We start from the raw sequence: 25,370 nt of genomic DNA, 5'->3' as shown, positions 1-25,370 counted from the left end.
AAAAATTGAGTGCTTAAAATATTTTAAATATTAATCTATTTATTCAATAATTGTTGATGAGATATCTCTATTTAGAAAGCAAATAAAAATAACATATCTTTATTCATAAGTATTGAATATTAATTTTTTTATAAATCCATAATAAACTGATATTTAGTCAATAGAATCATATATTTAAAGAGGAAGAGTGTGATCACAATCTTAAGAAAAGGATGGTTTTCATTACATCCAATGAGATAGATATTGAATTTGTTATAAACAAACAAAACAAACATTATTGAAAGTTTGTTCTGTATTGGATTTTTGTGCGTGTGAGGAATGTGGATTGGCTGCAAGTAGTAGCAATAACTAAGGAAAAAGTTGGGAAAGCATGGTTCCTCGAGCACTATCTATCTCTTTTCTTTTCCATGTTCTACCTGCTTTTTATATTGTCATTAAGGTAGAAATAGGTGAAGCCAACTCATACAGGTCTATAGTTTAATTTACGATAAATTCATAGTTAGATGAGACTTCTTTATAAAAATCAGGCTAATTTTTTTTTAATAAATTATTTAATTAAAAAGATCAAATTAAAATTATTAAAAAAATCTTTTTTTATCTATTAGATTGGTCTAAATTATTATTATTATATTAAGTTTTGCAAAATAGAATTTAAACCGATTGAAATATTTATACTTGATTGTTTATTTACAAATTATAGCTGGGAGTTATATAGATTTTTAAAAATAACATTAAAATAGATATTTAGCCATACTTCTAACAATATACCTTTGAAAATAATAGACTAAATTCAAACTTAATATTTTTAATATAGATTTGACTCGAGCTTTGCAATCCCAAATTGTCATTCATTCTCTTTGGAATGTATTTTTGTGTAATTCCAATGTAGTACTAGTAGAGTGAGTTGTATATAACTATATATATCAATTTATGTGTAGCGTGTGTATTGGATCATGCGCATTGGCGTTAATAACAAAGCGTAATTGGTGGGGGTGCAAATAGTGACAGAATTTTGGCAAAGGACGTGTGAATGTGATTATTCGATAAATGGGGTACTATGTTGGGTGAGCGTGGACAAATCACGTGACAGTTTTATAATAAGGTTTTTATTATATGGAAAGTAACCTCCCATCTTATTATTAATATTATTATTATGTATGGTTCCTTCCTTGTGGCAAAGGCTCTGTGTGGGCCAACGTATCATCATTATCAACTTGACTAAATTTCACACTTCATTCTTTTGGAATTGACGTTTGATACATTCTTAATAGCTTTATTACTATATACAATCCATGTACACTTTTGATTCAGGTGGATTAGGATTTGAGATGCTAAAGGGTGGAGTGGGGGTGTAAAAGAAAACAACTTTCATCCTCTACTCCTACCTTGTCAAAATATGGAGTCAAATACACTACATACAGCGAGGTGAATTTATGCAGTCAAATAGTTGGAAAATCATTTACTCTTTTATTAAAATCAAATCGTCTTGAAAAATATGTATTTTGATGGTATAATTTGGTTATGTACGGAGACCCCTACTTGCAAAATAATTTCAATACCATATTTTTTAATTAGAGGTTTGTCTAATTTTATTATATATTTGTTGGTCTATGTATTTATGTGTGGTTCATTACTTCACTCAACAATAGTATACAACTTAATTAGTTGGATTACATCAAGTTTGAATCCTCTGTAGATGTGTATGATGCCACAATTATAAGATTTATTAGTTTCAGTGAGAGATTTTTTATTTATTTTTAATTTAGTATTCCTCACAATTGTTGCACTATACAACAACGATAGATAATTCAAGCATAATCATATCATCACAAAAATGTCAAATATATTTAGGCTTGAATTTACACAGTTCATGGGCTATTGCGTCAATTTGCAACTCTAAAATAAAAAAAATTTAAAAGAAGTTAAAAATATATAACCATAAAAAAATTTCCAAATAAATAATGTTAAAAGTTATATACATATTTTTTTAAAAATAAAAACCGAATATAACTTTTTATACCCCCACAATAAAATTCCAATACAATGACTAAATTGTAATTAAGAAGGATAGGTGGTAAACATTTTCAAAGTTTGAAAGATAGTATATTCACCTGTAAACTCAATGGTAAAATATACTTAATCAAGAGACTAAAAGTACATATAAATTTTTTTACAGTCAAACAAGTTTCACGCGTTAAGAAATCGTTCGTGAAAACTTTTCTAGGTGACCCATGGACCTCAATCCAAATGCCCAATTATAGGCTAACCAAAAGCTTGTGATAGTCCTAAGACTTAAGTGATTTCTCATTATGCTCTATTTTTTGTTCATAAGAACTAAAATACACTACGAGAAGTATGCTTCCTATAATCATAGGCAGAATACGTTAACATTTTAGATAGTCTGAACCCTTCTTACCTTTTATGCATATATTGTCCATTATATGAATATATATTCCACTAGGTGGGTGTATCTCTTTACAAATTTTTGTATATATGGTTATAATCCTTACGTATTAGCATAGTTAATTTTAACCAAATACATATTATATATTACTTAAATAGTAAAACATTTGTGTAAATATTTTGGAGACATATTGATTGTACCATATTTGTTTGTGGAAATAGAGGCAATTTATTAACTAGAAAAGGAAGAAGATGGACTTAGCCCTTTTACAAATCAGTGTGCAAAATATTGTCAAATAAAGTATAAACTCACTAAGAAAACATAAGTTTATAGAGTCACGCATGCTTTCTTTTGCTAGGAAATACGCAATACGACTAGCTTCACAAAAGATGTGACGTAGGGAAATACTCCAATTAGGAAAATGGATGAGATAGTGAACCTATTTCAAAAGAGATTGGAAACCCGATTGGTAAAGGACATGCCTTTGATAATGTTAATCAGAGGTTTATAATCGCTTTCAAAAATGATGTTTCTTCATTAAAAAGAACATTTCCAACACCTAGGTTGCCATAGTAATTGATACAATAGTTACATTTCTCATAGTAAATGAGACCATTAAATGAGGAGTTTCGGATGATAGGTTGGAAGACAAAATCAACATTCACATTATATAGTTGGTTGCCGATGTTTTCTACATAGTCTCAATACTAGTATTCTTTTGTTTCAAAAACTCTGGGGATTTATTAGTCTCTTTAACAACGAGAGAGACATAGTGTTTGAATTTAATCAAGAAATCTATGTACAATGTAGAGGAGTTTGAAAACATAAGTTCATTTTTATCATTCCAAATCCTCCAAACGATGACACAAAAGCAGTTAAGCCAAGACCAATGAACACAACCAATATTATCAGTGGACAAACCCCAATTTAACCAAGCATGCATATCCAAGCTGAATAAACAACTCCATTGAGCTAGATTTAAGATGTTATTCCAAAATACATACACTGGCTAATAGTCGTGAAGTATATACATTATGGATTTGAGATTAGAATTGCAATGAGGTTAAGTATCGTCTGATGTCATGTTGTGTCTCTTCCACTCTATATTAATCAAGATTTTTTCATGAGCAAGTTTCTAAAATGAAAGACCTAATGTTGTTTGAACCAAGTCATTTCCAAGCTTTGAGGAAAATAAGGTCATGCTCGTTTTCACTATCCTCCTCCAGTTTATCTAAGATTTCATACGCTAACTTAAGAGAGAATAGATCGTTAGGAGCCGAAAATCGAATTCGTGAAGTCTGCTTCCACATTCTGAATGGTTGGGTGGGGGGTCAAGTAGCTTAAATCTTGACACAAACATCACATAAAATGAGACATTCGAGCACATCCATTTGTCAACTGTTATTGCCTACATAAAAGGATATATGGGTATTCAACTTAACTTGTAGGGATCTAACCCTACCACTGATTCTAGATAGGGCCACAACCAACAATCCAATTATATTTCCAAAATCTTACTATCTTGACCACTACGCACCTTCCAGGTTATGTTGCATTCCACCTTCAAACTTATTTGAGAGATAGCTCGCCAATATAAGATTTGTTGCTACAAAGCATGAATTAAACCCCACAACCATATTTGACTTGCACCACTCTAACATGAAGTTTATCTCCACATGCTACAAGTTGTCAAGCTTACTTCAACATATGAGCTTTGTTAAGAACTCTCATGCTTTTGAATCCAAGTTCCTCTTCCTCATATAGAGAACAAACCTTACCCCAAGATATCATATAACATTTGCAATGTTAGCCGGTGTTTCCCTAAATAAAATTTCGACATATCTTCTTAACTTGGTCATATATGGAAGTGGGGATCAAAGAGGTTTGCATCATATAATATCTTTGGATGCACGTGAGGAATGATTGTGCCAGAGTGATCCTACTTGCAAAAGACAAATTATTAGTTTTCCAATCAATAAGTGTATTTCTCTTACGTTATAGGATAAAAGTATAAGTGTCATTTGTAATCCTCTAATGAAGAATAAGGACCCCAAATTATTGCCAATATCATTTGTAGCTTCAATCTACAAAGCATAATTGATCTCAATTGTTTTTCTATCAGCAATATTCTTATAGAATAAAATTTTGGATTTATCAATATTAATTTTTTTGTTAGATTTCAAGCAAAATTACTATAAAGTTTCATGCACAAGACAACTTGCTGCATAGAAACTTCTGCAGTTAAGACAATATCATCTACAAAATAAATATCAAATTTTTGGAGCACTCCCACAATCAACATTGAAGAATTTTTAAACATTCGAGTTAACTAAATCAAAAACGATCGTACTATGTTAAAAGTTAAAAAAAATATATTGACATAATATTAAAATAAAAGTTACGTTTAAGAGTAATCACTATTGTAGTTTGATAAAATTAATAAAAATGTGTTCATGTTAAATACATACAGATTTTAGTTGCTGTTGCTACTATTATTACTACTGAAAATTATTCGATCCACTGTAAACATATGAAATATTTATTTTACACTTTTATTTTAAAGTAAAAAAACGGTGTTTCAGTTTAAAATAAGAATTTATAACGACGTTTGTTTTGAACCAGTAATAATAACATGTGAATTATACAACTTACTACCCCAAATATAGTGAAACCACAAGTGTACTATAACTATATAGCTATAACTATTTCCCATTGAGAAACAAATAAAGTGAGAAATAAAATTACATATAGTGTATAAATAAAGGTCCACTGAATAATTTGATATTCTGCATCGGTTGGATTTTTGTAGGACATTCCTTTCTTTTGAGGAAGAAGTGGGGTAGGCAGGCATTGGTAGTTTGGAAATGACCACTTGTCCATTCTGATTTTTGTGTACCGTAAAACTCGTAAAGATCCGTGGCACCACTACTCCCACAATTTCATATTATTATTAGTTTAATTACACAATTAAATATACTTGATTTCTTTCTTTCTTCTGATAAATTAATTAATTACAAATACTCCACAGTCAAAGAACATTCCTTGCGTAATTTGGTCATAAAATTAATAATCTCAATGATTTAGCATAGCCCGAAATTTTGCTTCTTTGTTTTTAGAAAATCGTTCTCACTCTTAATGATATAATTTCTTTAAAAATCGCCAACTACAATACAACTAATAACTTTTGATAAGCACGTGTTTAATTTATGTCTAATGCAAAAACAATATATTAATTTATGTTTAATTTAGTTAAATATATTAATTTTAAATTATATTATATTGTTATTTATATTTATCTATTTGTGAATCTTTTTGAAGACATAGGATAATAATGTTTACCGTAAACTCTCCAACAATTTTTTTACTTAAAAAATAATCTATACAAAAATGTTTTATAATAACTAAAAAATAATAATGAACTTCATCTTTCAACATAAATTTTAGATGAATATAAAAATAAAATAAAATGATTCAACGAGTCAAAAAATTTCTTTAATATTTTTTATTTTATTTTTTTCTTTCCATTGTAAATTAAGTTCAAATTAAATTAAACAATTATATTTTATTTACACTATATTAATATTATTATCTTAAAATATATGTTGTATTTAAATATTTACATTGTAGTTAATATACTTATTTTAATAATATAAAATGTTAATTAAAAAAACTTTTTTTTTAAATTAATTTGTGAATTTTGAAAAACATCATCACACATTCGATTCACTACCTCTCTAATAAGCGATACAAGTTGGATTATCGACCAACAAAATATAACAAATCAAATTAAACTAACATATACTTTAAATGTTAAAAGAACTTTAATTCAGTCCGTGACAAATGAATAAAAAGGTCATAATACAAATATTGTCAAGTGTAGCCTTGGGCACGTTCGCCAAGACCTTTGAGTAGGTTCTCAAAAACTAAATTATATAATTTAGTACAAGTAAAAAGTATACATCAAATAAATGTTTTCAACCCAAACTCTTATCATTAGTTTTTAACAAAAAAAACCTTTTTTCTTTTATATAAGTGAAAATTATAGTTAAAATACATAATTATACTATATAAAAAATATAATCAAATGCATATATTATCTATGGAACAATTTTAATGTTAATATAATTTTGGTTGAGATTAATAATTTTTCAACAAAGATAAATATATTTATTTTAATATTAATTGAAAAAGCAATGTCAAATACTATAGTGATTTTACTAAAATATTACTATTTATTTAGAAAAAAATTCATTTTTTTAATTTGTCTTTAAATCTCAATATATATTTATTGGATCGACTTTAAATATTGTAAAATTATCATCTTTTTTTTGTTTATATGTTTTTCTTTTCAAAAGATAAATTGAAATAACTTGTTCCATCCTTGATTTTATTTCTCTCAAACTTATTTAATCTCTCAATTTGATAGCCTCTCTGTCTATTGTTTCATTTGCAAATTTGTTTTATGCTTAAATTTATAAATTATATGTTTGATTATATCAATTAATATTATTAAATTAAAATTTTAAAAATTTAATCACCCTCAAAATTTTATTCAAACTCCATCGCTACATTGTCTCTGTTATATATATATTTTTTTTGCTAGATTTGCCACTTATAAGAACCATTAAAGGAATTCAAAATAAATAAATTTAAAAGACAATATGATGGACATACTCTTGAAATATGTGTCCTTATCATTTTTGATACATTTTTTTTTTACTTTAGTTACACGGTTGAAGTATGTTTTAAGATCACTAACATATATGTAAATGTTAGAAATAAGTTTTTGGGTGGGTACTCTGGCTTCTAGGATGCTTGTCAAAAGATTGTTGGGCTTTAGCTTTTCAGAAAATCCTTCTCCTTTCTTGGCCCCCTCTCTTGTATCTGACCTAAGCCATAAGCCATCTAGGCCTTAGGTTTCTTTTCAATATTTTTAGATGTTTATAAAAAACATTTACATGAAAAAAAAATAGAAAAAATAATTATGCCTATTTAAAAGAAAACAATTCGAAAAGATTCTGGAAGTATCATAAACGAATTCAAATCTTAACTTTTTGTATTTTTGATATATAGATATATATCAATAACTTAGAAGGATAAGATTACTTTGTTGTATTTTATGTATTTGGAAAGTGATATTAATTTCATAGATATTAATTTTTAATAATAAATAAATTTTTTTATCATAAAAAAACAAATTGTTATTTCTTTTATAAATGTAAATTATCATATATTTGAAAAAATTTAAAACATTAATTTTAATTTATTAAAAATATGAATCATAGTTCACTATTGACCTGTTTTATAAAAATAAATTTTTTTATAATTATAAATATCGTTTTTTAGAAATAAATGATAATGATTATTTTTATTTATGACTGAGATTGAGAATAATTATTAATCTCTTATTGAATCAAAACTAATAATGTTATCTTATTTATAAAGATGAAAAAGATTGTGAACTTTTATTTTCGAAAAGTATTGTTGATCGTTGATATAATTTTTGAAATTTTTTAAACAATAATCTACGATAAACCATTTATACATAGAATTCACTTTAAATTTACTTACCAAATATTTATAATTACTATTTTTTCCATAATTTCCTCACACTTAATATAAACTTATATGAAACGTATCATATATTAAATATAATTTTTTTTTAACAAAAAATCAAATTTGAATCCATCGTATTATACGAGTCTAGCTCATCATAGTAGTTTCTGCTCCTATTAATTTTATAATTACTTTTTTAGTCTTAAAAAAGAGTATTTAGTCGAACAAACAAAATTTAAAAGAATGGATGTACAAATTTTATTACCAAGCCCATTATTACGTGGAATAGTGACTGAGCCACGATGTGAATGTTCTGAGTGGGATATTAATTAATGAAAGTGCGGTGTTAACTACATATCACTTTTTGTACATATAACGTCTTATTTTTTAGACTTTTTAGGTGTTGTAAATGTCATAGGATTAACCAATAAATTATTATATTACAAATTTTTGTTTATACTGTTGTGTTTGGTTGAAAAATTGGTGTTATATTCATTCATTGGTGTATTAGTCCAATAGGATGCATTTAATCGCTATAATGTGTGAGTTGAAGTACAGTTTGTACTTCTTTTTTAATACATGATCGGTAAAAATATGTTTTCTTGTTTATGAAAATTTTTAGAGGAAAAAAATTAGTAATTTGATGTTTGACAAAAAATTATGTAAAGGATAACTAATTAAAGATTGTTCTAATTTGCATTAATATGAAAATCATAAATTTGAATATAGTTCATGAACACGTTTTAAGTGGTTTTTTTAAACTCTTTTAGAAAAATTTCACATCACAATTAAATAAAAGTGAATTTTACAATAAAATATTTTTATAATTAGTGAAAATTTTAATAAAAATCAACAATATTCTTTAAAAAATAATAATTTATAATTCTCTTTATTTATAAATCACTGACATAATTAATGTTAATTCAATAAAAAAAATATATTTATTTTATTTTTATTTTTATTTTTATCACATTAATATGATTTAATCAATATCTCCATTTGCTTAAATAACTTATATTTGTGGCTGAGAAGTATTGATGGTCAGATGTTATAGAGCTCATACATTGAGATATGGACCTTGTGCTGTGTTTTTTTTTCTTTCAAAAAACAAATTGATTCGTGAGTGGATCAGATACGAGGCCTTGTCTCGTAAAAAAGAGGAATTTGGGCTGCCTTTTCTTACGCCCGTTGGGGCCATTTGTGAAATGTGAACTGTGAAGAGACACTAATTGCATTCATATGCAACCAACTCGATGCTTAAGTATAAATTATTCATTTTTTATTTTTTAATATTATTATTTAATAAATAATAATTAATCCCTTCAACCCACCACTTAAAAAAAATCTTTAATGAGGCTCATTAATATTTATTTCTTTTAATTAAATTTATTTAAAAATATAAAAAGAGGGTCATCTATTAAACTTGTGTTCAAAATAAGAATCAGATTTTTTAGATTACATGTTGTAATGCATAACACATATATTATTATAGGAATTTAAACAAATTAAAAAATGATCGATTTAAAAGGTATTTGATGATATTTTTACAATGAAATATTACTTTTAAATTGATTGAATGCGGAAAGATAATCAAAATCGGTATAGTTGAATCTTTTTAACATGTAGATTTATTTGATCTTAATATCCATTTTTTTTCTTTTTAATTTATGCTTTTGGTTTGTGTAATTTGAGATCATTTTTCATTATGTCCTTACAAGTTATTTTGAATTACTTTTAATTTAAATGATTAGACACTACCAATGGTAACTTAAGACTAATCTCCTAATTAATTGAAATTTCAATTATTAGCATTGAAAAACAATAAAAATAAAGACTAAAGTATCCGGAAAAAAAAAAAAACCACCGTCTAAAAAATCTTTGGGCACCGTATTTGATAGCAGCAAACAGAGAGTGTAAGGGGATGAATGATTATGCATATGCTGATGCAAATCTTTATGTGAATACATTTGAAAACAACTTTTGAAACTTAAAATATATCAGTGAAAATATATTAAAGACAGTAGTAACCTGCAAGAGTGACGGTTTTAATGCAAAAAATAAATCACGTAGCATAAGGAGGGTAATTAATCTCCGATTTACAAAGATAATTAGTAACGTGAAATTTGAAATAAGCGTAAACGGTGGAAGGTTTTGGAAGATACGATGGATACTAATAAGTGTTAATAATGATTCACATTATGAGAAAAACGAAGATGATTGGAAACTAATATAGTGCAAATTAAGTTTACAAATAGTAATCTTTGATTTTATCGTATCTCGCTGTATACTTATAAATTTCGATAATCATAATTTTTATAAACAAATAATTACGTCGATTATTAAAGCATATCTTATGATAATTTTTGATTTTGTTTATATTTAAAAAAGAAAAGAAAAAAGAAGACATGTGATGCTGATGCACCCTCCGTAGAGTTGACTGGTCCCACCACACCCCCACAGAGCACAGTCTCTCGGCAGCGTTTGAAGTATTTGAAGTTTGATCTGAGTTTGTTGTTTCTCCAATAATAAGTGAGTATAATACCACGAAGTCCAAGGAATTGAAGTGCAAGTAATGGGGTGTGTGTAGAGTAGTAATTGTAATAAGGGAAGAGCTATGAGGGTCCAAAGTGACCACATAACAGGCCTTATTCTTAAGTCTTATCGCTTTCATTCCTCTCAATGTCATCAAACTTATCTTGTGTCTACTATACTCTTTTCATCAAAACAACATTACTCTTCCTAACTAACTACTAGTAACTGCTAATTTCTCATTATCATTCAATGCTGCTTTTAATTCCTACAAACCATCATTCATGCTAAATATTTCAATTTAGAATCACTCTAATTTCTCTCTAAAAAGGAAACGGTTTTAAAATGCCTTGCCTTTTTCAGTCTGTCACTTTAATTTCTAAAATTCATTACCAAAGCATATGAAGAGGTAAATAATACAACAAAGAGCTCATCACTTTTTTTTTTTGTGTGTGTGTGGCTTGTGAGCTTTAAAAAAAAAAACTTCTTCAATCCCAAAATTCAGATCTTGAGTTTAGTCTTCACACACATTCATATCTCAAACTGGTTTGGTTTCTCAAAAACTTGTTCAAGTGTGCTATTTTTTTTTTGGTGTTGAGATTTATTATATGACCATTGTAGCTGAAGGTTAGGTTATGTGATAATGTTGAATTTTCACATTGTTTGACTTGATAGTGACGTATATTCCTGGAATAGAACTATAGTCTCTTCACTTTGAATTCAAAGTCTTACTAGTATTGTTTGTATTTGATTTTTTTATCATTATTCTATAGTTATTGGAGTTGGTGGAATTAATTAGTATTGTTTGAGTTTTGTGAGGTTTGAACTTTGAACATGCAAATAAACTATTGTCATTGGCTTTTAATATTAGTGAGAAAGGGTTAAAAGTTAGAAAGTGAGATTTTCATGTGGAAGGTTTTGTCTCTATTCTAAGTATAAGATATGCTGAAATCTGATAATGAAGATATTGATGTATTCTATGACTCATTGGATAGCTTATCAGGTCAAGATTCTGTTTTAGTCAAAGAAAAGTTTGGTTTTGATGATTATGATGAAATTTGGGTGAATGAGCCTGTTATTAGTGTGAAGGAAAGAAGAAAACATTTTCTGCAGTGTATGGATTTAGTACTAGCTGATACTTTTTCCAAGATTAGCTCACAAGATAGGATCATGAAGTGCAGTGATGCAGTCTCAAATGGATGCATTTCATCAACTTGTGATCAAGTGTCTGAGAAGTTGATTTTTTCTGGATGGAATGCAGCTTCTGAAGCAGAAGTTTTGTTGGAAGAATTGAAATCGCGTCCGCTAGAGAAAATGAATGAGCTATCAGGTGAGGCACAAGAAGAATTTCAGGATTTTGATAAGAATAATGATAGGATAAACTGGTGGAAGCGCTTTGTAAACATGAAGAAAGGCGATGAAGTTAAAGTTAGATCGATATCGCGTACAGGGACGAATAAAACTCGGAGGATAAAGGTAAGGAAGAACAAGAAGAGGTGGCTGGAGTTCAGTGAGCTATACATTGGACAAGAGATTAAAGCTCACAAAGGCTTAATTTGGACTATGAAATTCAGTCCTAATGATCAGTATTTAGCTAGTGGAGGTGAAGATGGTGTTGTGCGCTTATGGCGCGTTAAGTCGCTTGATACATCAAGTATTTGTTTCAACTCAGAAGGTGGCAGTACTGGTAGCCAGCCTTTAATTGAGGAATCACCACTACAAGAATTCTTTGGTCATTCCAGTGATATATTGGATTTGGCTTGGTCTAATTCAGATGTGAGTTTAATAACTTTTCCTTATTTGAAATTGAGATATATTGTATCACATCACTGCCATTGTTTATATGGACACAATTATATTTTTAAAGCTGATAAAAAAATACATGCTGCAGATTCTTCTATCGTCTTCCATGGATAAAACGGTTCGCTCTTGGAGACTTGGTTGTGATCAATGTCTAAGTGTTTTTCATCACAAGGACTTTGGTAAGTTTGAGAGAATCTCACCTTATGACATATACTTTACATTACTATTATGTCTTTAGACCTTGAACATGATCTTCATTGTGTCTTATTTTTAAATGGATACAGTGACATGCATTCAATTCAACCCTGTTGATGAAAATTACTTCATAAGTGGATCAATTGATGGTAAAGTTCGAATATGGGGGATGCGCGAAGAGCGAGTTATTGACTGGACAGATATACGAGATGTCATAAGTGCTATAAGTTACCAACAAGATGGAAAAGTATGCTCTAAATTACTTCACAGACTATTTTCAATGATTTTGTGTGTCCTTATTGATATTTCGACATCAGCCATGAGACTGATGAATCTATGATGTTTTTAAATGTGCAGGGATTTGTAGTTGGTTCTATTACTGGCACTTGCCGTTTTTATGTTGCTGCAGGTATGTTGTACATTTGGATCGCCAATTGTTACATTCATGTTATAACATTTTCTAGACCTGTGTGGATGCACGAGTTTTTAACTAGTTACCGAAGATAAAAATAGTGCCTTAATCAGATTTCTAATGATTTAGGAAAATATTTCCAGCTTGAGGCGCAGATTGATATCCGTGGAAAGAAGAAAGCATCAAGCAACAAGATTACTGGTATTCAGGTTATAATCTTAGAAATTCTTAACTATTAGAACACTTAATTACTTTGTACTTCATTTATTTATTGTCATGATCACACCAACCAATGTTTGTTTGCAGTTCTTCCAAAACGACTGTGAGAGAATTATGATCACATCTGAAGATTCAAAAATTCGCATATTGGATAGAAATGAGATTGTTCAGAAATATAGAGGTATGGTCTTCACCTCACAAGTCAGTTTTGTAATGATAAATTAGATTCAATATAAAAACTTACCACACTGACACATTGAAAAATTAAGATTTAAGATAGTATTTGTTTCCACTATGCATATGCTAAATGTTTGATTTGCATGAAAAATTCTTTAAGTCTATTGGTTTTACTATTTCTATCAGGCCTACCACGGTCAGGAAGTCAAATGTCAGGTTCATTTACATCAAGTGGAAAACATATAATTTCAGTTGGAGAAGACTCCCATGTATATATTTGGAACTTCAATGATTTAAGAAGCGCTTCTTCGGAAAAATCGAAATCTGAGTATTCTTGTGAGTATTTTTCCTTCAAAGGTGTAACTGTCGCAATACCTTGGCCAGGCATGAAAGCAGAAGATAGAAGAGGCTGTAGAAATTATAACTTACCAGAAACCAAACTAGAGTTTGTTTCTGAGGTTAGAGATACAGAACGCTTTTCGCTTGGTAATTGGTTCTTCATCGATGGTACATGTCGAGGTTCTACTTCTATGACATGGCCTGAGGAGAAACTTCCAACATATGATGATGATAAAGATAGAAGCTATGACAGAAAAATATCAGAAACATGGGGTCTAACTATCGTGGCGGCCGGTAGTGATGGAACTATCAAGACATTCCACAACTTTGGCTTGCCTGTTAGGCTTTAGGACAATTCCATGTTGTTTGTTTTGCATTTATGATAATGAGAGGTGTTACAAGTTATTCAAGTTCATTAATTAAGGCTTGACTTGGTAAAGGTCTAACTAAATTTTGAAGTGGTGGCCTTAGATTCTAAGTGTATGTTTGGTTGCATGGCGAGTTTTTCAGGCTTACTTAAAATCACAGCAAATTTTTCACGTCCAAGTAGAAGTTTGGTTCTGTAGCCAAAGCATGGCTAGACGCAAATTTGGAGCCTCTGACGCAAAACCAAAGACGTGCTAATTATAACTTGCTTAGTATTTGGAAAGGTGGATTTGGAGGTTATATCCTCTGCTTACAAATAAAATTGTTGTCAAATCTATGTTGGATGTCAAGTTCATGACATGTTCAAGGATTTGTATATTTACACTTTAGATATGTCTTTAATTTAACATATGGTTTGGAGGTGGATTTAAGCCACAGGCCATGTAAAGAATCCTATTTTTTTTCTTCTCTAACATTGTGTTAGTCAACTTATACACTATTGAAGAGTGCAATTGAAGTTTTGATTAAATATGTGATTCTATTAATTTATATATGGAGTTTTTGTTGCCAATTAATGAGGACTTGCTATAGGTTTGATTGCAGCATGGCTAAATAACTGTGTATGCCAATATTGTCTTATTTGGGATAAACAAGCTCACTGACTCATTAATTCAAATCAAATTGGATACCTCTAGTGACAAGAAGTGTTTTAAGCGACAATAAAGTGTTTTCAAACAAAATGATTATTTAGTTTTAAAATAATTAGAGTAAATTGTCAATTTATTCTTCACTCTCTAGTTTAGTCCCTAAACTATTCTCCATCCATCAAATTGATGTTTTGTTAATTTGTTTCTCTTTTGTTACCGTTAATTGTCATGTTGTTCATCCCTTGCGTATATAGATACTAATTACACTTTTTTTTACATATTTGTTATTTAATCCTTAAACTATTGATAGTACTTCTATTTAGTTTTAAATTATTATTGAGTTTTAAAATGATGAACCATCCATACAAAATTATTTTACACTAAAAAAAGAAAATTACACATATATTTTATAATTTAACATATTATAATTAATTATTAATGTAAAACACACATTACTTTTAATCTCATTATTAATAATAGATCTGATTAGTCGCAAAATTATCAACAATTCGTCAATTTAATCAATAAAAAAATAATTTCTCCATCACCTTTATTCTCATTATCAATAATAGATCTGATTAGTGACTAAACTATAAACAATTCATCGATTTAATCCATAAAAAATAACTTCTCCGATGATAGCAACTATAATAGTTCAATTATCAATCAATCACAACAATTATAATATTTATGATATAAATTTTTAAGGTGTGTCTCAATTTCAATGAGATTCATGCCAACATTAGACAAAGCAACCAACGACCCTCCACGAAGGACCTTGTTCTTTTATTTTATATTCTTTTGTTTGGTCTCTGTTTTGAATTCTACTTTGTACTTAATGTTATTATTCATTAATATTTTTTATTTTGCAATATGAGGAAATATAATTATGGATCTTTTTATTTTTTTTAGGAAAGACTTTGATTTTATTTTTATCATGAACCTTTTAGAGAAATAAATATTTTTTCGTTTAATTATTGTGTTGTAATTAGAAAAATTGTATGGATACAAGATTTTACTATTTTTTATAGAGATTATGATGTATTGTTGATAGTTCAAAGTCTCAATAGATATTATGTTTTTGTAATGAACGGATTACATATTATATTATTGAGAATTTATAAATGTAAAGAAATATGCACCTCCATATATTTATGAATAAAATACACAACCGATATGAGAAACATATGATTAAGAGATATTTGTAAATAAAATAAATGAATAATTTAATTACTCATCAATTAACAAAGAAAGGACATATAGTAACTTTAAATATATATAATTATCCTTATATTTATATTTAATTTAAATACAAAATCTTAAAAATGTCTTTTAATCTCAAATTCATAACATAAATCGTCTCTCACTCCGAATTTCATAAACTAACAAATAACTGATAAAATAAATTTATAACAAAATGCATACTTTCTTATCCGAATAAAAAAAAATTAATGAGTCAATTTTGAGTAAAATTTACTTTTTTTTATAGAAAAGTATTTTATTAATTTATTAAATATGATTATCCATGGGTAGCTGTTTGGAGATGATAGTCGTAAAAATCTGTCAAGCATGTACGTACATATGTGAATAAAGAGTAGATATGAATATCATTTGTATTCTTTAATGGGGATTACTATCCATGTTTGTCCCATTGACATCTCCTTTTCAACGTGTATGAATGCAATGTTAAAAAAAAGTATGCAATTGATTAAGATTGTATATAAACTTCAATCGGTTGCAAATTTAATCTATGATTTTATCATCAAGTTTATAACTCCACATGCTTGAATATCATGAACACTCCTATTTTATCAATGTTATACTTTTAAGCATGATCACATTTGCATATATTTTACATTTTTATGTGAGTAATTTGAATGCAGTTATTTTGTTACTAAATTTAACAATTTTGTAATTTTAATAACTATTATTGTTATCCATGAATGTAATTTCTGATTTGAAAGAATTAATATCGATTTTTTAAAAATAAATAAAGGGGCGAAAAAATAAAACAAAAGAAGAAAATCAAAATTATCTTTAGCGGCAAGTAGAAGTAGAAGAGAGGGTTTTGGAGTGGCGGCAGCAAGATATTGTAATGGCAATATCCATTCCTCTATTCTCTCTCTCTTCTCTTTCTCTCTCTTCATCTTCATCTTCATCTCTTTACCCTTCAAAACTTCACTCCCCTTCTCGTACTTCCACCCTCGGTACTAGTTATTGTAATTCAACTTCACACATCAACCTCTCTATTCGCTCCTCTTATTCCGGAAATGGGTCTTCCCCTGACGCCTTCAATTCCAGGTTTCTCATACAACCCTATTTATCTTTTTTTTTTTTGTCAATTTCCGTCGCAGCATGTTTGTATGAAACTGAAACGTGCACTTTTGCCTTGTGTTGTTCTTAATCCATTATTTTTACTTATGGCATAGTTAATTAATTAAAGTAAACTAAAAATATATCATTTTGTTTGCCGGAAAAGTGAAATTCCATCCATGTCTCCCTTTTCACTGTCAATGAATGAATCGAACAAGCCATCATTCAAATGGCGAAGGGTTTTGCTTAAAGTCAGTGGAGAAGCACTTGCAGGAGATCAAGCTCAGAATATTGATCCTAAGGTTTGCAACTTAATATTTATTTATTTGGGATATGTTTGGATCCAGGGTTTTGGAGGATAGGGTTTTGAAGGGCTAAGTGCATAATTTAGCATACATTTGAGATTTTTAAAAATTGAAAGAACAATTTCAAATTTTTTTTTTTTGAAAGAACAACGCGATAAATTATCATACAACATTTAATTTATTACACTCCTGTGTGTATTGAGTCTGCTGTTGAATTAAATATTATGTGTCAGTGAAATACTGAAAACAACCACCAAAGTTAGAGAATCCATTTTCTATTCTATCTTACAGTTACAATTACAATACTACTTTTGGTATTCATTTTTTGTCATGTATTGATAAAAATGAATCTAGTTTTATGATTAGACAGTTAAATTTAATATTTGATGTCTGTTGTAATTGATGATTGATTATAAGAATATAAGTTAAGATAGATATAGAAGTGGCAATAAACAGTTTCGGGAGGCGTAATACATGAATGAAAGTAGATTAAATACTTTGCTATGTGATGCTGTTCTCCACTTTGTTTCTGAGATTTTGTTTTTGTTTTTTGTCGGGTTGAATGCAGATAACTATGGCCATTGCAAGGGAAGTGGCAGCTGTAACCCGCCTTGGCATTGAGGTGACTATAGTGTATTCCTTTTCTACTAATACCTTTCAGTTTTGTTTATTGTATTTTGTATTGTATGCTGCAATCTCTAGCTGTTTCAGATCCCGTGGCTTATTTGAATATGTGAAATTTGTTGTAGTTTTGGGGATTTATTATTGTTGATGTGCTTTGCAATATAATCTTTAGAGGAAGTTCTGCATTTACCTATTCTTGGGGGAGTTTTATTATATTTACATGATAGACCATCTGGCTTGAAACTATTCAATGCTTTATACTGGTTTGAAATGATTAGGTTGATGTTTCAGGTTGCACTAGTTGTTGGTGGGGGAAATATCTTCCGTGGAGCCACCTGGGCGGGATGTAGTGGTCTTGAACGCTCATCTGCTGATTATATTGGGTGATTGATTCCCTTCATCTCTCTTAACCAAGAATACCTTTGATCTTCTGTCAAAACTTTTTGCATGTATGCAGAATTCTGTCTGAATTTTATCTAGTGCACTATATTCACATTTCATATCCAAATATCCTATGTTGCTCAAAATTTGTAATACCATATTAATAGTATGTCCTGCACTCCTGCTTTTGTAGTAACTGTGTTTGATTTATCCTCTAGGATGTTGGCAACCGTCATGAATGCTATATTTCTCCAAGCAACAATGGAGAGTATTGGCATTCCAACCAGGGTTCAGACTGCATTTCGCATGTCTGAGGTTGCAGAACCATATATACGCAGAAGGGCTGTGAGGCATTTGGAAAAGGGAAGGGTTGTCATTTTTGCTGCAGGAACTGGAAATCCATTCTTTACCACAGACACCGCTGCAGCACTTAGATGTGCAGAAAGTGAGTTAGTTTTTTGTTGCCACAATTCTATCTGTTATCAGTGATGGCTTAGTTCATATTGTTTTCATTATCGCATCTTGATAAAGGATGTATATTTCCAAAACTCAATTTCTAAATTGCAAATCCAATTCCATTAGTTTATATATTTTTACCAAGTTTATTAATTAATTATGTATTACAAAGTGAAATTTACTGATGTTTACTTACTTTTGTTCCATTATTTACTCAGTTAATGCAGAGGTTGTACTCAAAGCTACAAATGTTGATGGAGTGTATGAAGATGACCCAAAGCGTAATCCTCAAGCGCGCCTTCTTGACACACTAACCTATCAGGAGGTAACTTCAAAAGATCTGTCAGTGATGGACATGACTGCCATAACTTTATGCCAGGAAAATAATATTCCAGGTAAGTCAAGCCAACAAACATTTGTATGAGCATTTATTTGTTGTATTTTTTTTTATTGAAATTTAACTCATTGGTAGTTTGGTAGTTATTAGATTTATTGTCCTGATAAACTGTCCCTGTCTTTCCCTTGTGGAACAGTTGTTGTCTTCAATCTAAACAAACCAGGTAACATAGAGAAAGCCATTAAAGGTGAGAGAGTTGGCACTTTGATTGGGGCAACGTGGAATTCCACCGTTTCAACAGCGTGAAAATATTTGAAGTCCAATTACAAGTGATTCTTTCTCGTGGTTTTCTTATGCAATCTTTCAGCTGAGGATGCCAAAAAAGGGGAATGGTAGTTTTGATGTACTTTAAGGACACAATTTTGAGATAAAATCTGTAAATATAACTAGGTAAATTATTGTTTGATTTGCCCTCCACGTGGTTTGGCCTAATTTTATCTTGCCATCTTGTGTGGTTTGAAAAAAAAAGGACTTTTTGACTTCTCAACCTTGCTCCATTAGCACACAATTCATGTATTTTATTCATTGTACTATCATACTAGTACATCTTTCAATCTAAACAAAAACTAACAATGTTTTTGAAACGTAATTCATTGTAGGGGTGATGTTTATCACCCAATTTTCAATGTCATCTAGAACACTTTGAACGAAAAGGGTTTATTTTGGAAATAAATCAGCAAAAACTAATAAAATATTAGAAGTGAAGGAATGACGCAATCATAGTTGCATTTTTCATTGCTCACCCGCACTAGTTTACCATTTTTCTTTTCCTTCCCTTCTCTTTTCTTTTTCCTTTTTTCTTTTTAGAGACTATCACTAGTTGTTTATGTTCTTACAGATTTCAATCGGTAAATATTGAAAGTTACAATTTGTCAAAATAATAATAAAAAGAAAAGGTCAAAAAAGTGTATGTAGTCTCAAGTGAAGATATCCAAGAGCTCCTGCCAAAGATTAAAAACTCTAATTGTAGTTAATAACCATTTGGTCCTCAAAATTGAAGGAATTCAGTAATTTGACTTTCCAAATTTTTGAAAAAAATTCAAAATTTATAGGGTATTTAAATTAAGGTTTCTGCCTAATTGAGTCGAATTAAACCAAATTGTTCTGAGTGGATTTAGTTTGATTAACATTTATAGAAAAATATGGTTTTAATCTAATACAATCAAATCAAATCAAATCGACTTTTTTTTTATTGGTTTAGATTATTTTTTCTTTCTTGAATCAAACGATCTATTATACCAGTTAATTCATTGTAAAAATGACTTTTTAGAAGATGCATTGAAATTTTTATCTTAAGAAAGCTGCATTTAAATAAATACTAATAAACAACTAATAGGAAACTAAGTGGTTGTGACAGATAAATCCATCCAATTCTTAACACAAAATAGTGGACCAAAGCTTCGAACAGTTGGTGATATTTTTTAAAATAATTTTTCTCCATCACACTAATATTCACAGAGACCAAAACTTGTGTGGCTGATATATATATATAGCACAAAAGTCAGTGAATGTTGAATTTTCAACCTCCCTAAACAATCATCATCAATGAAAAGTCAAAAATAAACTTTATGTAAAAAAAAAAAAAAATTAGTCGAAGATATTGAATAGATCTGGCGATGGTAGCGGCGAAACCACGGTGGCCGAAAGTAAACCCGAAGGACTCGCCACGAAGCTGTTCCCATACCATAACGGACTCGTATCATGCCAAAACGACGTCGTTTGTGTCTCCGTCATAGGAGAAAAGAATCCCTGCGATATCGGTGGCAGTGTTGCCGGTGCCGGCGATAATATCCCGGGAAATTGACCCATTTCAATTCCGTCTAGTAACCACGTCAAGTCGTCGTCTATGTTTTGAGCCTTTTCTCTCTCCGTCGGGCTCGTTCTTTCGATCGACGCAAGTCTCGCCGCCGGCGATATGGCTCCGGATTGTTGAGGTGTTTCTTCGCCGGCGGAAGGTCCGGTGAGTCGTTGAACAACGTCCATGAAGTCGCTGACGGTGACGTGGAGGACTTTGGGGGAAACGGAGTAGATAATTAGTGGTTGTCGGTGCTGGGAGGCTCCCGCCGGCGGGTGATGGTGGACGGCCGGAGGAAGCGGTGGTTTACGGATTGTGTGAGATTCTTTGCTGACTCTGAGAGGAGGCGGACGTGTGCCTTGTATTTGGAGTTCTTTCTTTGGCGACGGCGTTGAGGTTCCGCCGGAGTGAAAATCCGGTAGGTTCATGGTGGTGGCTAAGAAGCTGTTTAGAGGAAAAGGAAAAAAAAAAAAGGTTGTTGATTCAAAGGGGCATTAATTTGGACCTTATGAAATGCAAGTATAAACTATAATTGTAGTGATTAAATTGAAAAAAAAACGGGAAATATTAATGTATTTATATTTGTTTAATTTGGGACGAAGCCTCGAGGAAATAGATTATACTATATGGTAATTTATTGACCAAGAGAGGATTGTTCAGTCAATAACACTTTTTTTTTTTTTAGTTGGGTTGAGTCGTTGACAACTCACAAGGGACTTAACCCATGGTTTGCATTTCGCAACACAAAATGTGAGCGTTATGTAAACGTGTCATTGATGTAATTTACTTATATTTTACTTTATTTGTTATTGTGATTATTTAATGTAATAAATGTTAATGTTTACTAAATTTCATTCTTATTAATAAAAGTTGACAGTATAATTAATGTTTTTATTTTGTATAGTTAAATGACTAAAATGTCATTTATATGTTGATGTAATTAACAATAACTTTTTATATTCTAAAATATAATAGTAGTATTAATTACAGTTATATTTTAAAAAATAGGCTAAATTACGTCCTTTAACTTAATTTCAGTAACGTTTTAGTTCTATATTTTTTTTTCCCGAGTTGGTCCTTTATTTTAATTTTAAGTGATAATTTGATATTTTATGTTTTAAAACTTCAATATGATATCTTTTTTTATACAAAAATTCAAAAAAAAAATTCAATCAAAACTCATAAAATTAATTATATTCTTCAATATAATACAAATTTCATCAAATTCGTAACGTAAATCTTCAAATAAACTCATATTTTCATACTTTATTTGATATTTTTAGAAATAAATGACTAAATCGGAAAAAAAAAAAAAAAGAACTAAAACATTATCTGAAATTAAGTTAAGGGACCGATGTAATTTAACCTAAAAAATAATAATAAATTAAAAAATAGTTTAAATTAACGATAATTTTTGTTGTTGTTAGTGGATGTCTATAATTAGAGACCTAGTAGTATTATTTAAAAAGTTTGAGTGATAGTTATAATAATTTTTATCTATGTAATTAAGATTATTTATTGGGCTTTTGAGACACTTGTTAAATAATTTAAAATTATAAATTTGGCATGAAAAACAAAATTAGAAAGAAAAAAAAAGCTAATGAAATTTCAACTAAATATTTTTATAGTTGGTTCCTTAATATCATTTGCTTTATTTATAAACATTGAGTTACACAATTTGTTTTGTAAAAAAAAAAAACTGACAATTAATATATTGAGTTTGTTAATAATTTATTTTGAGTTTAATTAATAGTTGATGTATATAGATAAAAATATATGTTTTTTGATCGAAGATAAAAAAAGAATTTAATTATTGTATTAATGTAAATTTTTTTACATTTTTAATACATTATAATTATTTACATATAAGATTTTAAAGATAATTATAATAAAAATGAAACGATTTTAATAATCTAACAATTTTGATTGATTTATAGTATAATTTTTTTTATAATGATAATATATATATATATATATATATATTAAATCTTAATAAAAATATATTTTAAAAACAATCAACTGATAAATGTAGATATTGTTAAGTTAAACGTTTTATCTTAAGTTCGAAGATCTCGTAGTTGTATAAGTTAATTGTGATATTATTTATTATATCTTATAAGACAACGAACAAAATAATATCAAATACAATATTGTCAACGTAAAGTGAGAGTGAATTTAGATAATTTTTTATAAATTATTAAATTTTAAAATTAATTTTATAATCTATAACAAATGAGTCTAAAATAACTTCTACTATTTTTTAATAAATTATCATAAAATAAAAACATTTTTTTTTAAATATAAAATTGAAATAATCTTTAAAAATATAAAATTAAAATAATTTTTTAAAATCTAATAAACGGGCTTAATAAATTTGAGGATTTTCAAAATCCAGTTAGTTTCCCTCATTCCCCTTTTTAATTTTTTTTTTAATATTGTTAAATCTAGTTAGTTTTCCCCCATTTACTTTTTTCACTTTAGACTCTTGATCATGAGTTTTTTATTGCCAGTATTTGAAATTGCATTGGTGGATTTTATACAGAAACACAATAATGTTACCTCGTCATGCTACAAAATTGTAGAAGTAATTTTAGAATTTAAAATTGGATATAAAAATGGATAGAGAGCCAAAAAAGACAGAAAACAAAATTGTTAGCAGCTCAACACTATCTCTAGTGAGAAGTGAGAACGGGCATCGGTTTCATAAATGCAAATATTCAACAAGTTGTCCACTTGTCTCTGATTTTTAATTGGATGTGATGTACAGAAAATGGGTCCTAGTGGGGGTTCATCTAATGTCCTTTCTTTTAAGACAAACCTCAAACTCGATAAAAGTCACTTAAATGTGACATTATTCAGTGTAATGTCGGCATTAAGTGACTCTACAAGGCATCCACAATTGTACTCATCTTATATATATCCATTTGTACGAGAGTAATTGATTTATTTGTAAGAAAAATTATTTTAAAATAAATATTTTTTTAATTTTTGATGAAATTATTTTTAATTGTATTATTTAATTAATATTATTTTTAATATAATATATTTTATATATACATTAATATCTAACAACCATAATATAGTTTTTTTTAATATATATAAAATGATCAAATAATTCAATAATTTTTGAACGGAATTAATACGATGGTGATGTGAAAATTTCAAGTATAGTTTAATAAGTACTCAAAATTCTAACTTTAATGTGTGTCATAATTTGTTGCGTGAATTTAAATTAAAAATAAATTAGCTGTGAAAACTGAGAATCAAAATTCTAATTTTAAATGGAATAATTAAATTATTTATCGGACTTTACTTGTTATTTAGTTAAACTCTAGATCATTAATGTCTCGATTCCTTAAAAATAAAAGGATTAAACTCAAAAAAAAAATATACTCCTCTCTTACCACTATATTATAACTAAAACAAACTATTTTTACTGATATTAAAAAATATAATTAAGTGAAATTAATTTTCTAGATTTCATGTTAAATACAAGTTAAAATTAATAAATTGTCACTTTTAAAATAAAACACTTATCTATATTAAATATTTTAAATGAAATAAAAGGTGCATTGAAAATAATAGCATTAAATAATTCAAAAATAATTAACTTTTACTTATAAAAAAATTTAAGAATTTTTATTTATTTATAATAATAACAAAAAAAAAAACTATTTAATAAGTACTCAAAACCCTAATTCAACATCTCTAAACAAACTGTCAAAGAATCGTACCAATAACTCAAGGTCATTACTACATTTTAACAAAAATATTATTTATTGTGTTATAAAATGTTGAAATAATATGTTTTAATGATAAATTTAGTTAGATTCCGCAAGATAAAAGATGTTTAGTAATGCACCTATGTAAGATTACGATTATAAATAAAAAGAATTATTTTTATAGTTATAAAAAAATGTTACGTATATTTCATTTTTTAGATTTTATGTCAAATATAATCTAAATTTAATAAATTATGTATTTGAATATAAAAATAACTACCAATATCAAATGCTTTTTTATTAAAGTAATAGTATATTAAGAATATTAATATTAAATTAATCAAAAGTAATCAATATTTGTTTCTAATAGTGACAAATATTTCAAATTATTTTTTACTAATAATAATAACCCAACAGAATTTTTTTTTCTCAAATATAAGTATCTATTTGATATTTATTATTTCTAAATAAAATTATAGCCGTCAAAATGGTCTATTGAGCCTAATTTAGAGGAGTGGCCATACAATTTAGAGGCTAATGAGCTGAAAATCAATTACCGGACTCCAATGAGGGACGTTTTGACACGATGTTTGTTTTAGAAAAGGTAAATGAAAGGCTATGAACAATTTCGTACTAGAGAAAGAAGAGAAAATAAATTAAAAAAAGTACAAGATTTAAAAAAAAAACAAACAACTAAAGAACTATACCACCACCAACTTTTAATACGGAT

At 28.5% G+C, this 25,370-nt stretch overlaps 3 protein-coding genes across 4 annotated transcripts; 2 read left to right on the top strand and 1 right to left on the bottom strand.

Moving 5' to 3' along the window:
- Nucleotides 1-10,422: 10,422 nt before the first annotated feature.
- On the top strand, nt 10,423-14,571 carry LOC101496228 (uncharacterized). Of its 2 annotated transcripts, XM_004503899.4 has the most exons (8): nt 10,423-10,898; nt 11,485-12,265; nt 12,381-12,471; nt 12,577-12,734; nt 12,845-12,896; nt 13,029-13,108; nt 13,206-13,299; nt 13,482-14,571. In XM_004503899.4, the coding sequence occupies exons 1-8, from the start codon at nt 10,891-10,893 to the stop codon at nt 13,982-13,984; spliced, it is 1,767 nt and encodes a 588-aa protein (XP_004503956.1). In that variant the 5' UTR covers nt 10,423-10,890; the 3' UTR covers nt 13,985-14,571. The 2 variants fall into 2 exon arrangements, with proteins under 2 accessions (XP_004503956.1, XP_004503955.1); XM_004503898.4 differs by having other exon boundaries at nt 10,423-12,265.
- A 2,101-nt stretch (nt 14,572-16,672) lies between these two features.
- LOC101495896 (uridylate kinase PUMPKIN, chloroplastic) lies at nt 16,673-19,540 on the top strand. Its single transcript, XM_004503896.4, has 7 exons — nt 16,673-16,948; nt 17,127-17,262; nt 17,834-17,887; nt 18,181-18,272; nt 18,489-18,715; nt 18,945-19,121; nt 19,260-19,540. The coding sequence occupies exons 1-7, from the start codon at nt 16,743-16,745 to the stop codon at nt 19,367-19,369; spliced, it is 1,002 nt and encodes a 333-aa protein (XP_004503953.1). The 5' UTR covers nt 16,673-16,742; the 3' UTR covers nt 19,370-19,540.
- A 971-nt stretch (nt 19,541-20,511) lies between these two features.
- Nucleotides 20,512-21,485, bottom strand: LOC101495567 (protein MKS1). Its single transcript, XM_004503895.4, has one exon. The coding sequence runs from the start codon at nt 21,344-21,346 to the stop codon at nt 20,711-20,713; it is 636 nt and encodes a 211-aa protein (XP_004503952.1). The 5' UTR covers nt 21,347-21,485; the 3' UTR covers nt 20,512-20,710.
- Between the last annotated feature and the right edge of the window lie 3,885 nt (nt 21,486-25,370).

This window comes from Cicer arietinum, chromosome 6, assembly GCF_000331145.2.
Source record: "Cicer arietinum cultivar CDC Frontier isolate Library 1 chromosome 6, Cicar.CDCFrontier_v2.0, whole genome shotgun sequence".
NCBI lineage: Eukaryota > Viridiplantae > Streptophyta > Magnoliopsida > Fabales > Fabaceae > Cicer > Cicer arietinum.
The sequence above is the reverse complement of the archived record's forward strand: the minus strand, read 5'-3'. Positions and strand labels throughout refer to the sequence as shown.

Coding starts and splice junctions, on each gene's coding strand:
- LOC101496228 (XM_004503898.4), top strand. CDS start 11,432: ATGCTGAAATCTGATAATGAAGATATTGATGTATTCTATGACTCATTG. Junction 12,266..12,380: donor TGGCTTGGTCTAATTCAGAT/GTGAGTTTAATA, acceptor TACATGCTGCAG/ATTCTTCTATCGTCTTCCAT. Junction 13,300..13,481: donor GATTGTTCAGAAATATAGAG/GTATGGTCTTCA, acceptor TATTTCTATCAG/GCCTACCACGGTCAGGAAGT.
- LOC101495567 (XM_004503895.4), bottom strand. CDS start 21,346: ATGAACCTACCGGATTTTCACTCCGGCGGAACCTCAACGCCGTCGCCA.
- LOC101495896 (XM_004503896.4), top strand. CDS start 16,743: ATGGCAATATCCATTCCTCTATTCTCTCTCTCTTCTCTTTCTCTCTCT. Junction 17,263..17,833: donor CTCAGAATATTGATCCTAAG/GTTTGCAACTTA, acceptor GGTTGAATGCAG/ATAACTATGGCCATTGCAAG. Junction 18,273..18,488: donor TCATCTGCTGATTATATTGG/GTGATTGATTCC, acceptor TTTATCCTCTAG/GATGTTGGCAACCGTCATGA.